The sequence below is a fragment of the Pleurodeles waltl genome, chromosome 6, assembly GCF_031143425.1.
Source record: "Pleurodeles waltl isolate 20211129_DDA chromosome 6, aPleWal1.hap1.20221129, whole genome shotgun sequence".
Classification (NCBI taxonomy): domain Eukaryota; kingdom Metazoa; phylum Chordata; class Amphibia; order Caudata; family Salamandridae; genus Pleurodeles; species Pleurodeles waltl.
Window position 1 is genome coordinate 1,710,319,161 of NC_090445.1, and position 19,865 is coordinate 1,710,339,025.

A 19,865-nucleotide genomic window follows, 5' to 3' on the forward strand; every position below is an offset into this window, starting at 1 on the left:
ATGTTTCTCCATAGACCCTCCTAGTGAAGGCTAATGTCTCATTCTCCTCTGGTATTTCAGGGTTTATCAGGCCCGACTGGTCCTCTGGGCCCCGGTGGACCGCCAGGGCTGCCAGTAAGTGTCGTCTGAGTCTGTCTGTCCAAGCTCCCCACCTCCCTTCCTCCTCACTTTCCATTCCTGTCTTTAATTCCCCTCATGGTATCCCTTAATCTCTTGTTTCATCATATTTGTCTACAGTTCCTACTTTTTGTACCACGTTCCTTTGCAGATAGCTTTGCTCATCATTTATTGTTTACTCCCGATAGCAGTGTCATTCCCTGTCTCCACCCCTTGCCTCCCTACCACGCCTCTCTCTTTTCCCCTCTCCTCATGTCCCCACCCTATTTCTTTCCCTCTCACTTCTATCCTCATCTCTACTCGTAAATATGTACTCCCAGGCCAGTCTCTCACCTGTATTCCCTCTATAGCCCTCCTGTTGTCTCTCCTCCCCCTCTATCTCTCACACCCCATCAGTCCCTCACTTCCACACACACACACACACACACACACACACTCACACTCATCTACCACTCATTGTATCACACCCACACTTTCTATGCATAGTTTCTCCTACTAATTTCTAGTAATTTCGGTCCTCCACTGCCCCCAATCTATTGCCAGTCCTTTGACAGACTCCCCATTGCCCACACTACATCTCCCCACACACCCATCCCTTCCCTCAGGTTGTATTCTCATTCTCAAAACCCAATTTTTTCTCTGTTTGTGCATGTCAGTTGTTCAGCACAAACCTCACCCCTCCTGATCCTCCGTCACCCTGTCCCTGCCCCACTCCTTTGATCGTCCCTTTGTCTGTCCTGCTCCTGCTGTTCTCACACATCTCCTAGTACATTGAATTTTTGTACTCCCCTTTTGTCTGCCACACCACATATTGCTCTCAAGCTTCCTTGTCCTGCCTTTATCTAGAAACCACACCCTTACTTTACTCATCCCTTGTTTTCACGTCCCTCTGATAATCTCCTCAACCGTCTCCAACGGGCTTCGTGACCTCCCCGCTCCAGGTCACTAGTACGGACACTGTTTCCTGTCCTGGACGTCCATGTGATAACCTAACCCTACCCACCACCTCTCACTTCACAGCATAACTCTTATTTCTGTTCTTTCAGGGTGGTCCAGGTCCGAAAGGTGCTAAAGGAATCTCAGTAAGTAGATGAGCTGGCTGCAGGCCTTCCTGTGTACACTTTGTTAGGCAGACAGATATTAGGGGTCGGTGTTGGGAGCAAACCTTACACCGGGCGTTGGGAAGTAGTGGCATTGAGCATCAAGAATGGGTGAAGTTGTCGTCAAAGTGGATGTTAAGTCTTCATACCATGATGTTGTTGTCAGTATTGCAGGGACAGCGGTTTGCGTGTGTGTACTGTATGTCTGTGTGTTTGTTGTGTGTGTCTGTGTGAGACTGCGTGCAGAATATGCTTGTCATTAACCTGACATTAGAAGTGCCTCAAAGGCGGCTGTCTTTTCCATGAGTGGTTCCTCGAAACACGGATCAGGGATTGATTCTGTGGTTTACTCAAGTTCACAAGTTGTGCAGAAAAGGAGCCATCGGATCCTTCACCAGCCGACGGATGCTCTTCTTACCCACTCTGGTTGATGCTGCGTGTGTCGATGTCTGATGTGTCGCACATGCTTGATGGTGTCTTTCTTAAGTGAGAGTGAAGATAGTAATGCATTAGCGTCCCTGTCAACCATTCTCTTTTCATTCTTGTTTTAGGGTCAGGCTGGTCCCAAGGGAGAGAAAGGTATCCAGGGACCTCCAGGACCTCCGGTGAGTTCATCTGTTTCTTCTGTGCTCTTTGGTCTCAGGCCACCAGCTGCGGTTCCCACTTTGAAGCAAGAGGGTGTGAGATTATGCCTGACTCTCCTGTGCCTTGAAATCCAGGTCTGAGGGGGAGTCAAGAAGAGGTACCACTTCTAGCAGCCATGGGGCTTCAGCTGCTTTGGGAGGTGGATTCTGGGATGTTCTCCTGTGGAGAAAAAGTGATCTAGTGGAATTGTGGTCAAATTCAGGCCCTCATTATAAACATGGCGGTCCAGACTGCCATTCCGGCGGTGGCGGAAATTACCACCATCGGCATGGCAGTCTGGACCGCCATATTACGAAGACAAGGGGACCACCACAGGCGGCCCTCCACCACTACAAGGCTACCTCCGCCAGGCGGCAGACAATGGCAGAGTTCTCTATCTGACAGGGCAGCGCTGCAAGCAGCACTGTCCTCCGGATAAAGAACCTGTGCTCCTCCAGCCTTTCCCTGGCGGTTCCCCCCCCCCAGGGAAAGGCTGGCGGAAGGGATGCTCAGGGGCCCCCGTGCACAGCCCCAACTCGCAGGTCACTGCCCGATTTACAGGAAGTAATATGCACGATGGGTGCTGCTGCACCCGCCGCACAGCCCTCGGCAATGTCCAGGCCCAGCATTCCGCTGGGCCAGCTGGTGGAAACACTGTTTCCGCCAGCTGGCCCAGTGGAATGTTCATTATTGGGCCGGCAGGGTCTTCAACGGGCTGGCGGTCTATGTTTAGACCGCCAGCATGAACACGACGGGGAATCCCACCCTGTTCATAATGACCCCCTTAATGACATGTAGCTTAGCATCATGGATAAGGAGAGATGTCAACTAGTGGTAAAGTTGGAGGAAATATGATAACTGTGGCTTATCTGGAAGAGGCATTCTGGTTCAGCCACTGAGCTGAAATGTGGCCAAGTGGCTAGATTTGACCAGATGTCACCTAGTGGGTAAGTTGTCAGCTGGAAGAAGAAGATTCTAGCCCCCCACCCTGGTTTCTGCAATTTGTGAGGTCCTGGGTGAAATAATCTATCCTGTGCTTTGGATCTCTTGGCTACATAATTTGGGAGTGTTTAGAAACCTGTTACCACAGTACAAATTCCCAAATTAAAAACGTCATATTTACATGAAGACTCAGGCCACTTTCTCTGAGAGGGCCACAGCGTCGTTGAGGCTTCTGCAGCTTTCAGGTGGTGCCAAAGACAGAAGGTTAATGTAATGTTGTCTCTTAGGGTCCTCCTGGCGAAGTCATCCAGCCACTGCCCATTCAGATGCCCAAGAAGTACAAGCGATCCATCGATGCCAGCCAGATCATGGACGACGAGGCCATGGTCTCCGACGCTGCCATGGACTACGGCGATGGCATGGAAGAGATCTTTGGGTCCCTCAACTCTCTGAAGTTGGAAATCGAACAGATGAAGCACCCAATGGGCACCCAAGACAACCCAGCCCGGACGTGCCAAGACCTACATCTCTGCCACCCAGAGCTGCCCGATGGTGCGTCCCATTGAACAGCGGTCCACCGCAGTCAAGTTTCATACAACCGTGCCCAGCGCATGCAAATAGCGTCATTTCAAGTACTAGTATTAACACTTTCTTGTCTACTTCCAGGTGAATACTGGATTGACCCCAACCAGGGCTGCTCGCGAGACTCCTTCAAAGTGTACTGTAACTTCACCGCGGGCGGAGAAACCTGCCTCTTCCCCACCAAGTCCACTGAGGTGGTGAGTAACAGGAAGTCAACTGAGTGTGCTCTGCAGTGTGTGTTACAAAATATACGCCTATGCCCACTCCAAAAGGTGTCAGAGTAATGGATGTTTGAAAGGACATCCCTGCTCATCAGTTCTGCCAATTCCCTGCTGCTTTTCACCCACATCCCTTTCATGGTCTGCAGCATTGCCCTTCCTTCCCCAGTTTCATTGCTCCTTTGTTTCTGTCCCAACTCTCTCTCAATTCAATTACTGTTTCTTTACAAGTTTCATAAAAGATATGTTGTTTATAACGACCCCAAGCCTCTTGCCATCCAGTCTTTTATCGTCTATAGTAGAAGGAGTAAGCTCCTGGCACTGCTGGCACGCTGTTATTAATGCCTGTCTCTCTCTCCCTCTCTCTCTCTGCATCCTCTTCGTCTCCCTCCACTGTGCACATGCCCAAACTCCTGTGTTCTTCAGATGACTTGTGATTCAGCCCCTCAACTGCACTGGTGGCTCATTTATGGACGACCCCCACCGTGTGAAGCCCCACCCTGTGCACCCCAGCATTCACCCTACTTTTCACAAGGCTTTTTCATGTCATCTGATCTGATGAGATAACCCCAAGACGACCCTGCTCCTGTTTGGGTACCCTGAAATTTTCACCTCCACCCATAGTCTCAGCGCATCCTTGGTGCTCGGTTGCATTGAATGACATGGAGTGCACTTAAGACATCAAATAACTATACCTTGATTGTTCCTTTTTCTGCCACCTCAGCCCAAGAAGGGACCTTTGTATCATTGCACAGAAAGCAAAATTCCCACCCCCTCCCAGTTGCTGGTCAGTCCCACCTAGGAGTCCATCAAAGGGCACCGGGCCAGGAATTGAGCCTCAGGGCACCTCCCCTGTGTAAACTCTACCACTGGTTGGGCGGAAGCGGGCCTGCAAGGTCCAGGTGTGTGAGGCCTCACAGATCATGATGAACCCCTAATATCATGTCATCTCTGCCCTTCATCCTACAGGTCAGGATGTCCGCCTGGAATTCAGAGAAACAAGACACGTGGTTCAGTGAATTCAAAAATGGAAACAAGGTAGGCCTGCTGTACCTCACTGAATAATCTGTAAAAGAGCATTTTGAAATACTGCATACCCACACTGGGAGCTTGCTAATGCTAAGGTTGCCCCTGAGTTGTACCTATGGGTCAGAGCTTAGCCCCAGAGAGCAGAGGCTCTGGTACACCCCAGTTTGTCCTCTGATTTGTTTTGGTGTTGTAGCTAGGGAGGAGGAGTCTCATGTCCATGATTTATCTCCTCTTCTCCTCAGTCTGTATCTGGACCTATGTGGTGCTCTTGAGAGGGAGTGTCCATCATGGACCCTCAAGGTTTCATTGACCACCACATCCTGTGGCCACTCGTATCTGGGTGCATGTTGAGAGGGAGCGCCCCTCACGGGCCATCAATGCTCCTCTGACCACCTCCTTCTGGGGTCATTCGTATCTGGGCTTGTGTTGAGAGGGAGTGTCCCTCACGGTCCCTCAAGGTTTCATTGACCACTTCATCTTGGGGCCCACTCGTATCTGGGGGTGTGTTGAGAAGGAGTGTCCCTCATGGTCCGCCAAGGTTTCACTGACCACTTCATCCTGGAGCCCACTCGTATCTGGGGGTGTGTTGAGAGGGAGCATCCCTCATGGTCTTCCAGGATTTCATTGACCACCTCATCCTGGGGCCACTCGTATCTGGGGGGTGTTGAGAGGGAGTGTCCCTGATGGTCCAATAAGGTTTCATTGACAACCTCATCCTGGGGCCACTCGTATCTGGGTGTGTGTTGATAGGGAGTTTCCCTCATAGTCCATCAAGGTTCCATTGACCACCTCATCCTGGGGCCATTTGTACCTGGGCGTGTGTTGAGAGGGAGTGTCCCTCACAGTCCATCAAGGTTCAGTTGACCAGTTCATCCTGGGGCCACTCATACCTGGGTGTGTGTTGAGAGGGAGTGCCCCACACGGTCCCTCAATGCTCCGTTGACCACCTTATCCGGGAGTCGCTCATCGAAGTTCTCTTTTTCCTGCTCTAGTTCTCCTACATGGACTCCAACAGTAACCCCATTGGTGTGGTCCAGTTTACCTTCCTGCGCCTGCTCAGTGTTTCCGCACGCCAGAACTTCACATACCACTGCCACCGCTCCGTGGTCTGGCACAGCGTGCCCTCCAACAGCTATGAGAAAGCCGTGCACTTCATGGGAGCCAATGAAGAGGACATCTCCTTTGAGAACAACCCCTATATTAAGGCCATCGTGGACGGCTGTGCGGTGAGTGCCACTCCCTGGGAGTCTGAGTGTAGGGAGCTCCCCAAAGCTAGGCAGAGGAGGTGCAGTCAGTGCTCTCCAGGAGGTGGACAGGGTGAAACAAAGATAGGGGGTGCAGGGAGGCATGCAGTCAGTGGGAAGGAGAAACACAAGGAGAGGGACAGCCAGGGACCCCCATGTGATATACAGGAAAGTGAGCAGGAATCACAGGGGATAAGTTATAGGGTGGCAAAGTACAGAAGGTGGGGTAGTGCGGCACGAGAGCATACGGTGGGGTGGGGTGGCACGAGAGCATACGGTGGGGTGGGGTGGCACGAGAGCATACGGTGGGGTGGGGTGGCAAGAGAGCACAAGGTGGGGTGGGGGGGGGTGGTGTGGTGAAGCACACAGGATAAAATGGAGAGGAGGAGAGCACAGAGGGTGGGGTGGAGTGGCAGGAGTGCACAAAGCAGGGTGGTGTGAGGGAGGGGCCAAAGGGTGAGGTAGAGTACCATGGGAGTACAGAGGGTGGGGTGAAGTGGCTAAACAGCACAAGGTAGGGTGGTGGAGCACAGAGGATGAGGTGGAGAGGAGGTCAGCACAGAGGGCAGGGTGGCAGGAGAGCACAAGGTAGGGTGGTGGAGCACAGAGGATGAGGTGGAGAGGAGGTCAGCACAGAGGGTGGGGTGGCAGGAGAGCACACGGTAGGGTGGTGGAGCACAGAGGATGAGGTGGAGAGGAGGTCAGCACAGAGGGTGGGGTGGCAGGAGAGCACACGGTAGGGTGGTGGAGCACAGAGGATGAGGTGGAGAGGAGGAGAGCACAGAGGGTGGGGTGGCAGGAGAGCACAAGGTAGGGTGGTGGAGCACAGAACATGAAGTGGAGAGGAGGAGAGCACAAATGGTGTGTGGGTAACAGAGAAGATGGACAACCTCAGAGGAAGTGGTGGGGTGGCAGGAGAGGGTTGGGGGATGAAGATGCAAGGAGGGGCGCAGTGAATGGAGGTACCACAAAGATTGGATGTTAGGGGCACAAATAATAGATGTCCGAGGAAGGGTGGAGGCTCAACTGAGAATGATTGATAGGTGGCACACAAAATGATGGAAGTGGGTGGACACAAAAGATGAATGACCAAGGACTGAATAATACACAGACATGGACATCACTCCCCTGACAGTAGACAGCAAAATTATTATTTTAATCAAAGTCCTACGTGTATCGTTTAATATAAAGAAAGTGCAGCTATTTACTCTAATAGTATATCTGAAGTGCACATCAATAGCCTAAAACTATACAGAAAGTGTGCATTATTCCAATAATACTGCACAGAGAGTGTGCATTATTCCACTAATACTGTACAGAGAGTGTGCATTATTCCACTAATACTGCACAGGAAGTGTGCATTATTCCACTAATACTGCATCGGAAGTGTGCATTATTTCTCTAATACTGCACAGAAAGTGGTCATTATTCCATTAATGCTACACAGGAAGTGTGCATTATTCCTCTAATACTGCACAGGAAATGTGCATTATTCCACTAATACTACACAGGAAGTGTGCATTATTCCACTAATACCGCACAGAAAGTGTGCATTATTCCACTAATACTGCACAGGAAGTGTGCATTATTCCACTAATACTGCACAGGTAATGTGCATTATCCCACTAACACTACACAGGAAGTGTGCATTATTCCACTAATACTATACAGGACGTGTGCATTATTCCACTAATACTACACAGGAAGTGTGCATTATTCCACTAATACAGCACAGAAAGTGTGCATTATTCCACTAATACTGCACAGGAAGTGTGCATTATTCCACTAATACTGCACAGGAAGTGTGCATTATTCCACTAATACTGCACAGGAAATGTGCATTATTCCATTAATACTACACAGGAAGTGTGCATTATTCCACTAATACCGCACAGAAAGTGTGCATTATTCCACTAATACTGCACAGGAAGTGTGCATTATTCCTCCAATACTGCACAGGAAATGTGCATTATTCCACTAACACTACACAGGAAGTGTGCATTATTCCACTAATACTATACAGGAAGTGTGCATTACTCCTCTAGTACTACACAAAACGTGTGCATTATCATCTTGATAGCATATAGGAAGTCTGCATTATTCTCTTGATGCTGCAGAGGAAGTGTGCCATCATTTCATTGACAGTATACAGGAATGTACATTATTGCCCTAATACTACACAGGACGCATGCATAACCTCTCTAATAATACACAGGAAGTGTGCATTACTCTCCCAACCCTACACAGGAAGTGTGCATGACTCCCCCAATACTACACAGGAAGTGCACATTACTAGCCTAATACTAGAAAGTGAGTGCACATTATTGCCCTAATACTACACAGGAAGTGCACATCATTACCCTAATACTACACAGGCAGTGCACATTATTACCCTAATACTACACAAGCAGTGCACATTATTACCTCAATACTACACAGGCAGTGCACATTATTACCCTAACACTACACAAACAGTGCTCATTATTACCCTAATGCTACACAGGCAGTGCACATTATTACCCTATTACTACACAAGCAGTGCACATTATTACCTCAATACTACACAGGCAGTGCACATTATTACCCTAATACTACACAAGCAGTGCACATTATTACCTCAATACTACACAGGCAGTGCACATTATTACCCTAATACTACACAAGCAATGCTCATTATTACCCTAATACTACACAGGCAGTGCACATTATTACCCTAATACTACACAAGCAGTGCACATTATTACTCTAAGTCTACACAAGACGTGCACATTATTACCCTAATGCTACACAGGAAGGGTGCATTATTCCTCCAATATTTCACAGAAAGTGTGCATTATTTACAGTATGCAGGAGGAATGCATTATTTCCCTGGAAGTACACAGGAAGTGTGATATATTCCCCTAGCAGTTTCCTCGAGGAGCACATTATTTCTTTGGTATTAGAGGGGAACAGCAGATTATCTGGCGATATACAGGCAGCATTGATTATCCCTTAATAATGCTCATGAAGGCAATTTTTGGATATTTAGAAACATCTATTGTGTAGTGGAACCGTCTAAATAACAGGAAGAAAATGCAAGTTCTTCTAATAGCTAGGAGAAAGTGCCCATCATATCCCTTCACTATACAGGAAGTGGGAGTTATTCCCCAAACAATACAGCCCCAGTGCAAGCTCTGTCTGATAGAAGAGAGGAGGGCAGGCGATTCAGATGATAGTTGGCAAGAAGTGCCTGTGATTCACCTGCTGACCTACAGGAAATTGGCATTATTCACCCGATACTGTCTGTGAACCCACATCATTACCATGATAATTCACAGGAAGTGCTGATTATTTCCCCGACACTATACAAAGATGTACATCATGTCCCTGATAGAGTGCAGGAAGTGCATATTAATCGCCCAAAAGGATACATGAATGCACATTGCTCCTCTGGAAGTAAACAGGAAGCGCGCATTTTTAACCTGATAGTACACAGGAAGTGCAAATTTTCACCTGATAGTAAACAGGAAACGTGTATTGTTTACCCAATAGTAAACAGGAAGTGGCATTTTCACCTGATAGTAAACAGGAAGTGTGCATTTTTCACTAGTAAACAGGAAGTGTGCATTTTTCACCCGCTAGTAAACAGGAAGTGGACAAAATATACCTGTTAGTAAGCTGGAACTGCACATTATCTTGATGACAGTACACATGAGGAGGATCTTACTTTTGATAAAACACATAAGGTACATATTATCGCTCGGACATTGTGAGGAAGCAAGTCACATCCATGATAATGTAGAAGTGCAGGTCACTACTTTGATTGTCTCTTGTCTCAGAACACTGCAGACTAGGCCCTGACTCCAGTTGGTGGTGATTCATCATGTAAAACCCAGACCTGATTGCAAGAAATGCAGCGACTGTTGTAGTTACACAGGCGTGCTTCACTGACCGCTGCTATGTTCTCGTCATGCTGCGTCTGCATCCTGACATATGTCTACTTTTCCATTTTCTCTCCTCACAGATGAGGAAGGGCTACGACAAGACGGTGCTGGAGGTGAACACGCCCCGCGTTGACCAGCTCCCTGTTACGGACGCTATGTTCATGGACTTTGGAGAACCCAACCAGAAGTTTGGCTTTGAAGTGGGACCTGTTTGCTTTCTTGGCTAGACCGCCCCCACTACCTCTCTCTACCACCCCCTCTCTCCCTGTCCGCACGGAAGTCCATCTCCAGAGTCACCCCAAGCCGAGCCAACGAGAGACTTCACCCTATCGCCTAGACGAGATGGAAAAGCCACGACTAAGAAAGGACCTCAAGAAGGTGAATCCAGAAGGGACCAAAAACCACCTTTTACCTCCACAGTCCACCGCCGTCTGGCCCATAGAAATGTCCTCTCTCCACAAGGAACCAAAGACAAGTACTCTGGAAACACTTGCTTTTTTACAGAATAAATATATGTTTTAAGATATACTATCACCAAAGAAAAGCCGCTCACCTTATCTGGGCCCTATTGGACGAAATCCCTTTTCCAAAACAACTGGAATTTAGAGAACCTCAGGCACTGATCCAATGTTTCCCACAGCCATGTTCTACTCACACTATGCCCCCATGTGTACACCTCCACTTCCCTCTGCCAAAGTTTTAAATTATGTCTAAATATGTATTTAAGAAAGGTAAAAAAAAAACAAAAAAAATCAACAAAACACAGGGAGACTTTTCAGTTACTTTTTTTGTTTTGTTTTTAAGTTAATGGTTTTATTTAACTCCTGAAATTGATTCTGGCCCTTTAGCACAATGAATTTAGTCTGACAACTCATAAAATGAACCAAAAGGAGGAAAACATAGGAGAAACAACAACAAAAAAAACAAAAGTCTGTGAAAAGAAATGTCTTTATGGTGCTCGGAAAAAAAAATATTTACAGTCAACAAAACTTTTTTTTATTTTATAAAAAAAAGAGACACAAACTCTACCAGGTGCTGAGTGTTATTTTGTAATGTTTGTAAGTATGTTTTATTCGTATTGTAATATATAATCTATAATTTTGCTGCCTTGTTTTTTGTGTTTTGGTATTTTCTGTGACAAAATTGAGGGTATCCTGTATAGTTTTGTTTATGTCGCCCCCTCCAATAATCACCCCTTCTCACTGTCCTGCTTGCACTGTGATATCACGTCGTGTTCTGCCATTCCTACAGCCCTTGTTTTTCTTTCATTCCTTCCTAGACTTTTGGGTACTTCTCCCACTCTAGTCTATTTTTCAACATTTTAGTCTTTGTGACATGAATACTTTACAGATTTACAGGCCAAGTGGCAAATCAGAAAGAGGCATGTGCAATATTAAGGTTGGGCTGTGGCAGGGGCGTGGCTCGCGCTGCTGTCCAGTGGGAACAGAGACAATGTCTGACCTGTTCCGGTTATTCCTTCTAAGTGACGGGAGAGGAGGAGAGGGCGTCAGGAAGCCATGCAGGCTTTCATCTACTAGACGTATAATAGAAACCCCCAAACAGGAATATTGTGAATTGTTTTGAGGTTAATAGCAAATAGTTATGCTTAAAAGCCTCCATTACCTGGGTGCAATGTGGATCCACTCTGTCTCTCAGCTCTCGGACCACAGGTGTTTGGGTTCCTCTATCCCTCTTATACATTTGCCAACTCTCAGGAGAACAGCAGGACTGCCAAGAATATCCATGGAGCCTGAAGTGACCAGAAGCAGTTTCCCAGTTCAGCTGCCCAGAGAAATGAGACCATCAAGCTACGGATTCCAAGTCTCTGGATCTGCTTAAAGCGTGCCCCGACTTCGCTGATCAGGAGTTGGTGAGCTGTGCTGAAAGGGCCTCAGACATTATCCTCTCTTCTAATGACCATGCTATGTAGGAGATGTTCTAGAGAAGAAACCTGGCCTTGTGGGGCTCATACACAGAAATCAGGGTTTTGTGGCCAAACGCTTCCTACTGAAGAACAACTCACTGTAAATTGTAGACTTTCTTTCAGATCGTGGCCAACCATTTAATATCTAAGTTCATTCTGCTTGGGTTGCGACTTAGTAATGAGCGCGTAGCATGTCTGTATATAGGCTGGCCTTTGATTATGGCCAGTCTGAGCTGTCCTGTAATCGCAAGGTTTACAACACAACTGTCTGCTTGGCTAGCACTTCTGCACTCACACTATGGAAACTACCCCGTTGTGTGTCCTTCGTGCAGCCTTCAGTCGTACTGCTGTGGTTACAACTCTTACCTGAGCTGTGGCACACTGATGGTGTACCTCAGGCCTAGTCATTCTATCAGGACCTCAGCTCTTTGCTCAGATATTCAACTGTGGACTAATCTCTGGAGCCTCCACTGACCTCTTGGTGCTTGGATCCCATGGGATCCTCTCCAGTGCAAGTGAATGCTACAGGTCTAAGAAGATATGATTGCCAATACTGGATGCTTTGACTAGGTTTGTGTGCTTTAAATATGGTATTTTCTGTTGTTCCAACAGTGTTTCTGTTGGAAATAAATAGTCAGGAACTCCATAGGCACAATTTGGTGAGGGTTCTACACCCGCCTCGCTCTTCTGAAGCATGGTTCTTCAGATGCACGGCTTCTCTACATGCACAGATTCTCCCGCTGGCCAGTTTTCGGCCACAAGAGTCCTCCACTAAAACCTTTTGAGGCCTTCTTGAAAGTGCTCCCTCGACATCGTGAGAAGACTATGGCCTCATCCTGAGGAGAATGTTGCTTCAAGCTCTTAGACATTCTTTCTGGCTTTGGCATTTTCTTCATTCCAGAAAACACATCTCTAAGACCTTCATGGACCCTGTGTCCCTAGGACAACAAGCATGATTTTCCAGGCCCCACATGAGGTGCAGGACCGAAATGAGTTTGTAAAATCAGTAGCATTAATAGTACCATTATGTGTCCACCTCAGAGTCTCTCCACATTGACCAGATGTCCCTGGTGTTTTCACTGCATCAATAACCTCAGATTCTATCATGGATGGCAGTTGCACAGGTCTATCTACGGTAATCCTGTCTGGGGCCATTTAGAAGACTTTAAAAGCAAAAAATGTCATCAATACTTTTTAAAGACATTGAGCACCCCAGGTGTCAAATAAATGAGGGCCTGGGTTAGAGTTTACCGGACAGGTTACTCTCTTAGGAACCTGACGGATATCCCGTCCACTGCATTATGATTCCCATGGAATATAATGTGATTTTAATATAGCGGGATATCCATCACTTTTGCGACAGAGTAACCCTATCCACCAAACTCTAAATCAGGCCCTGAGTAACAAAGTATTGGAGCCCAGGTTCTCTACTCAACCTACCAAGAAGCATGGACTCAAAGCTATAATTACACAGAGCTCACAGCCTGTCATGTCTCCTCGTCTCCCTCTCTTCCCTCCCCCACTGGGCCTCTGTCCTGGCCAATCCTCAAGGCCAGAACGGAAAGATGCAACTCGTTTCTCGTATAGAGAGATTATGATGAGGAACCAGCAATTCTTCTTCTTTGAACATAGGCGGTCTTCCACTCTGAAAATAAAAGTTTATATTTGTTGCAATGTTCGAATATGAATAATAATAAAAAAAATAAACGACTTCTATTGCATCCATTACTGTGTCTGTACAATACGATTCGGATAGCACACTCGCTCTAGTATGCATGTCATCCTTAAACCCCAAAATCTGCAGAAATATGTCTCCCCACCATCTAGGTTCTTGCTGAAGACTTTTCCACCAGCAGTTCTTTAGTAAATGTTCTCCCGCATGGAAATCATCCTTTGATTCAGCACCCCAGAAAGATCATCTCTAGTAACCCAGAATGTCTCAAATATCTGGGAAGATTTCTGCATAGATTTGCTGGAGAAGGAGATGTTATTTACTTTGGACAGTAGTGGTCCAATATGGTTATTTCTGATGAATACTTCTAACCACAGATTCCTCACCTTTTGAATTGCCCTAGGTGCCATACTGGTTCCAGAAGCTTTTTATCAATTGCTTCTGCCTGCCGTTAGCTGGCACCATCAAAATGTGTGTTTGCTGTGCCCTGCCTCCAGAAGTGACGACACAGAATCTTATATAGATGCAACTTGTGTGTGTCAACACCTGTTCCTTATTTTTTCTTGTGGCCTTCAATGTGGATCTGGAGCTCTGCTCCCAAATTTGAAGGAACTTACAAACATCATGTCAGTGTTGTATGTGACTGTGCTAGGGATGTCTCCCCCAAAGACTGCAGGCCTCAATCCATGCTGCATCTGCAGGGAGCAAATGTCATTTACAAACTTGCAAGACATTTGACTTTGATGTCATGCATTCAAGCATGATTCAAAATCATGCAGCAAATTCTCCCAGATGTACCTGAAGGAAGGCTGAAGCTGCACATCACCGAGTGCAAGAAACAGTGCTGCTCCAAGCCATTGGCCCATTTCCACTCCATGTCTCAGCCTAGGGTCAGGTAGCTGTGCTCAGTAAGTCTAAGAGTAGATCTAAGATAAATGTAATCTCAAATTCAAGAAATCCAAACGTGAGTCCTCTTGTTGTTCATGCCCCAAGTATCAATCACTCAATCTGCACTCTAAAGCCCAAACTCCTCACCAGTCATCCGATTCCAACCCCATTCCCCAGCTGGCCATCCTCGACTCCACGCCTGGAAGAGGCCTTCAAGGAGTCGACGCTGCAGGTTTTTTGGGTGGCTCAGGGTCCCTCTGGAGTGCCTTTGTCCCAGTTGGGCTTGTGATGGTGAGTACTGCCATGGTGCTGACTAATCCCCTTTGGACCTTTAACCAACCCTTGTTCTGCCTTTACTCCTTTCCCCAAGGCCATGGCGATTCCAGCCAGGCCTTGTTCCCATATATAGTGCAACCGTTTCCAGATCAGATCCCAAGGCCACCCTGAGACCCTGGACCGGGTTCGGCTTGATCTCGGCCAGTGTCTTGCTGCAGGTTTGCTAAGGCACAGTGAGTTGTATTGAAGGACTCGCCGGAAGTGCCATTGCCCCAGTGCCAGTAGCGTTGTTGACTTGAAGCCCCATTTGGCTCATATTCAGATGCCATGCAGGACGCTCAGGGTGGTCCACGTCATGGGGATAATGATGAGGTGGCAGACCATCTGTTGCCCCCTCACTATACTGATGATGGACTGTACTTAAGCCTCCAAAATACTAGTGGGCAGAGTCGGACTCCCCTTTGTGGCCCCCACATAGGAACGTGCCTCCTATGCCGTGGTGGCATGCCAAGCAGCAGAGGTGTAAGTAACTACAGTTGCCAATTGGAACTTAGGCTAATCTGCTAACTGAAATGTTGCTGTTGGGCCTGCAACTTCAGGCATGATATTACTCTTCAATGAAGTCCTGGCAGACGCTGCACAATGGGCTAAGCTGTGCTCAGCACAGTTGGATAGTCACCCGATAGCTACTGCCCCTGGTGGCCCAGCCTTCTTGACTCAACACCTGAAAGTCTTGTAATGCAGCTTCAGCAAGCAATGTGAACACTAATGTTCCACCCGATAGAGTCTAAGCGCACTGACGCTTGGCAAGAGGGTGTTCTCTTCTGTTAGTTTGCCATTACAATTGTTGAATGCGATCTGTAGATACACCCACTCCCTGTGGCATATGGTAAGCAAGATCCCGCCTGCCCTTCTAGAGGAGTTTAGAAATACCTTTACACAAACTATCATGGGAAGCATGCTGCTTATTTGAGGCCAACTTGGACACTACAGATTGCATGGGCCATACCATGAGCATTAGTTGGCAGTTCGGCACCAGAGGTTTCTCTGGAGATGATCAAGCATCCTTTATGGATATGCCTTTTGATAGCTCAAGGCTGTTTAGAGACGAAGCAGATTCAGTCAAGGAGCAGTTAAAGGACAGCAATGCCACAGCCCTCACCTTGGTCTTACTCGCCTGGTCCATCAGCCCCTCACCAATACTGGAAATTCAGGAGCTATGCAGGCGCCAGGCTTACTGCCAGATGGCTCCAGGGTATGTGGTAACAGTAGAGGCCACAAACATTAGTGACGTGGCCCAACTTCACCCTCTTCCTCCTGACGTTGCAAACCTGCTCTGAGTAGCCTTTTGAGAGTCAACTATGGCTAACTTGAGGCAGCATATGCTTTTACCTGCCCAACTTGAAGTCATCTCAGACCAGTGGTTCCTGTAGCTTGTCCGCCATGGTTGCACTTTTCCCTTTCTGCCAAACCACACTTCTACAGTACCTTCTTCTTCTCCTCAGACCTTGACAGAACATGTCTTCATCACTGCCGAAGAGACTTCGGGCCTGATTTACATCTAGGTGGTATTACCACCAATCTGCTGTGGTGGCGGCCTGAATACTGCATCAAATAGATGGTGTTCTACCCATCATATTTAGATGTATTGCGGCTGAGCCTAAGACCACCATGACAGATTGCTCGTCCTAGCCGTCAGGCAGACTGGTTCCCGCTAACCATATTTAGATGTGACAGCTCTGCAGGCCCCAGTGGACATCGTACAATGGCAGTGGCTATGGCACACGGGCAAGACACCTTCACCATATGTGTGCCCCTGCACGACGCACAACTCAACACACCATATACACACCATCATCCATTGTCATTCCAACACCACAACCCATAGATGCCAAAAACATGCATTGTCATACATGCAAGACACAACATACAGACACCATTGACACTACACCCACACACAAGACAACCACAACAACCAACACAACTACACATTAATCTATACAAACACACTTACACATTGGCACAACTGCACACATCATGACATCACCACACAAAAACACTCACCTGAATGTCACACACTGCAACACACATACACAACCAGCAATACGCATCACACCCATATGCACATGGCACACATACTGACACAACCACATCAGACTCTCAAGCTCCCGCCCCCTCAAACAGCCAATCACGTTGCAGAACATAGATACACGTACAGACACATCCACTACGGGAAGCACAACATCACAGGCACAGGTCCTCTTGCAATGTGCACACAGGGACACAGTTGACAAGTGTGAATGTCACGTCATTGTGGGCAATGAATACTGACACCAAAATTACATTTGTGTATGTATGCAGTGTGCCTCATACTGATGTGCCCCCATCCATGTCTGACGCAAATGTGTTCCCGACATAGGCATGTCACAGTAATTTAGAAAATCCCAGTGACATGTATATGCCTGCAGTGGTCTTGAGCTCATGTGCAGTGCCCACACAGCATACACTGGCAATGTGGGTTCCCTACCTTCGAGTCCAGCGACGGGGAGGTTGTTTTTTCTCCGTGGGTCAGTGGCAGCAGCGACAACATGTCAGTCATGGCGTGTCCAGTTAAAAACAGAAGTGGAATCAGGGGAAATGGTAGGTTTTTACCTCATTTCCCCTCCAATCCCCCAACTCAGGTGTGGAGGTCGGACGGCCACATATGGCTTGTCGGTAAGGCACATCCAAATCTGCACAGCAGTAAAGGTGGCTGGAGTCCCACCGGCAGCCACTATTTCCTATGGCGCCGTTGACGTGGGTGGGTCACAGCTCATGGGCGTGTATATTACTGCACCTCGACTACAGCTGTTGAAGTTAGGTTCATCACAGTCATTCATGGACCACCTACAGACTACCATCAGGCTTCTATCTTCCCTGGGATCTCCATCAATCGGCCAAAATCCCATCTTCAGCCAGTGCAGAGGATTCCCGTTATAGGAGCCAATCTAGACACAGTGGTGTTCAAAGCTTTTCCAACCCTAGAGTGAGTCTGGGTCACTCAGAATATGATCCCAATTTTTCTGGCTCTGTCATATGTGTTGGGCCCGATGGCTCCATGTGACATCCATGTGTCAGGCGAGGCAGCCCAGGGCCTTCAATGGTTGATAAAGGACTCCCATCTGAATTGTGGCATGCCTTTTCCCAACCCCATCTGGAGTTCATAGTGGTGACATGCATCTGCCCTGGGCAGAGGTGGCCAGCTGGTTGGGGTTCAGGTCAGAGGCCCCTGGTCTCTGTTGGAGCAGAGGCATCACATCAGTGTCCTGGAGCTACATGCCAATGGGCTGGTCTTTTTTTCCTTCCATCAACCTCAACAAATAAGGTGATGTGGCGTTGCATGTGCTGTGCGAGGAGGCACTGAAGCTAAGATGCTACCGGGACGTCAACCATCTGGCAGGTTCCCTGAATGTCAGTGTGACGAGTTCAGCAGACAGGATCTAACCAACCATGATTGACTTCTGCACCCAGAGGTAGTTCCTGTTGGGGGATGTGCGTGGGAAGACCTCACTACCACAAAGAAAACTTATTGTTGAGCCTTTTCCTCTGTATCGTTTGTGCCCCAAGAATCCCTGGGAGACGCATTCTGCCATTAGTGCGACTCTGCTCTCCTCTACGTGTTCCACCTCTGCTGCTGTTTACCCAGGTTTTAAAGGTCAGGGGGGACCAAGATCAGATTATTCTGAATTCCCCAGATTGGGCTCAGAGGACCTGATGCTATGACTGTTGGGAGGTCATGCCATCCAAGCAACAGGTCAGGGCGCTGTCTACCCCCGAACCGCCAAAGCCTGCACCTTCATGCATGGAGATTGAGCAGAATCAGTCCAGAAGGTCTGTTCTTCCTTAGGATGTACAAAAGACAAAACACAACAGGTGCTAAAAGAGAGGAGTATAACCCTAGACTTCCACAGTAATAGGTGTGCAAAGCCACATAAATTAGGTTCACATTAAAATAAGTTTAGCAACACAAAAGACTCTTGATTCTGCTACTAATTCCTTTTTAGTTTATACTGGTATACAAAAACAGGTGCTCCTAAAGGTGGAAAGGCACAGTGCAGGTTTAGTAGTGAGAGATAAGTGCACAAGTGCCATACAAAATATAAATATGTACACATAACTGGCGGCAATATCCTGAAAGAACAAACAAACCCAAGGAATGAGTGTTGTTGTCCCTCGTCAAAATCTTTTGAAAGAACCAGTCCACGTTAACTGATTGTCGACGTTTCAGCCCATAGGGTTACTCCGATAAGGGTCATCATCAGAGCAACAGAATATGCAGGAGGTACCAACTGAGGCAAATGGCCCATCATGTCCATAGACCAGTGTGGCAAAACTGGTGATCTGCCACTGCATTGTGTAGTAAGAGTTTGTAACCGACTGCAAGGAGGACTGACCGTATAACTCCTCTTTAGAAACTGCTCATCAGGCTCTATGCACTGCCAAGCATAAGGACACTTTTCCAGCTAGGTCGGTCGTGCACAAAGTCAACAATGACTTGGGCCCTTCTAATTAGACCACACACAATGGCCTGAACACTGTAAAAGCTGGATGCGGCAGATGGCATCTTGGCATCTTGGCATCTTGCTCCCTGTCCACGAAGTCAATCTCTTCTGGACAATGTGCAAAGTTTGTGGCTTGGTGCTGTGGACATTGTTAGTGACTAGTTGTTTGAACTGTCCACCTTTTTACATTTACCAGATCAGCCCTCGCTGTTTAGTCACCCTTTGTGATGTGGTTTCTGAAGGGCTTACTTACATATTTCCTGCTGTGCCTTTTCTTATGCCTCGATGAGACCTAAACTTTTATGTGTGTTTGTGGTATTTGCATAATGCAAACCTCGCCAAACGACAGCAAAGCGCCTTGGTTCTCATCTTCTTCATGTGCACAGCTTTCAAGCTTATGCACAGCTGTTCCTTGAGGCTACTGACCCTGAAAACTGTCTAATTTTGCACCCATGTCAGTTGTCTTCAGGCGCTGTAACTGCAACCTCTGTTTACCACCTTCTTTCCAAGCAAGCTCGGACTTTGGATTCGAGCATCATTCCTACCAAATGTTGTCTCCTTTCCAAGAGGGACAGTCTGTAACGCCCCCTAATGTCTTGTCCCAGCCACATTCCACTAAGAGGAGGAAGAGCTAGACTGGCTGGTTCCTAATGACAGACTTTAGTCTTTATATCATTTGGATTAAGGAGCATGACCGAATGACCAATTCTTTTGTGGCATTCTTTAGTGCCTAGAAGAGAGAGAGGACATCCAGGAACAGACCTAATCCAGATGGACCATTCTTT

At 47.5% G+C, this 19,865-nt stretch overlaps 1 protein-coding gene across 7 annotated transcripts in view; it reads left to right on the plus strand.

The window, feature by feature from the left end:
* COL11A2 (collagen type XI alpha 2 chain) overlaps positions 1–13,428 on the plus strand; it is a 285,676-nt gene extending 272,248 nt beyond the window's left edge. For all 7 annotated transcript variants that reach the window (XM_069241904.1, XM_069241899.1, XM_069241897.1 and 4 more), the window contains 8 exons: positions 61–114; positions 1,164–1,199; positions 1,769–1,822; positions 3,071–3,335; positions 3,450–3,562; positions 4,553–4,621; positions 5,605–5,838; positions 9,860–13,428. In XM_069241904.1, coding sequence (XP_069098005.1) covers positions 61–114; positions 1,164–1,199; positions 1,769–1,822; positions 3,071–3,335; positions 3,450–3,562; positions 4,553–4,621; positions 5,605–5,838; positions 9,860–10,006 — 972 coding nt within the window. In that variant the 3' untranslated portion in view covers positions 10,007–13,428. The remainder of the gene's footprint in view (positions 1–60; positions 115–1,163; positions 1,200–1,768; positions 1,823–3,070; positions 3,336–3,449; positions 3,563–4,552; positions 4,622–5,604; positions 5,839–9,859) is intronic.
* The last annotated feature ends 6,437 nt before the right edge of the window (positions 13,429–19,865 follow it).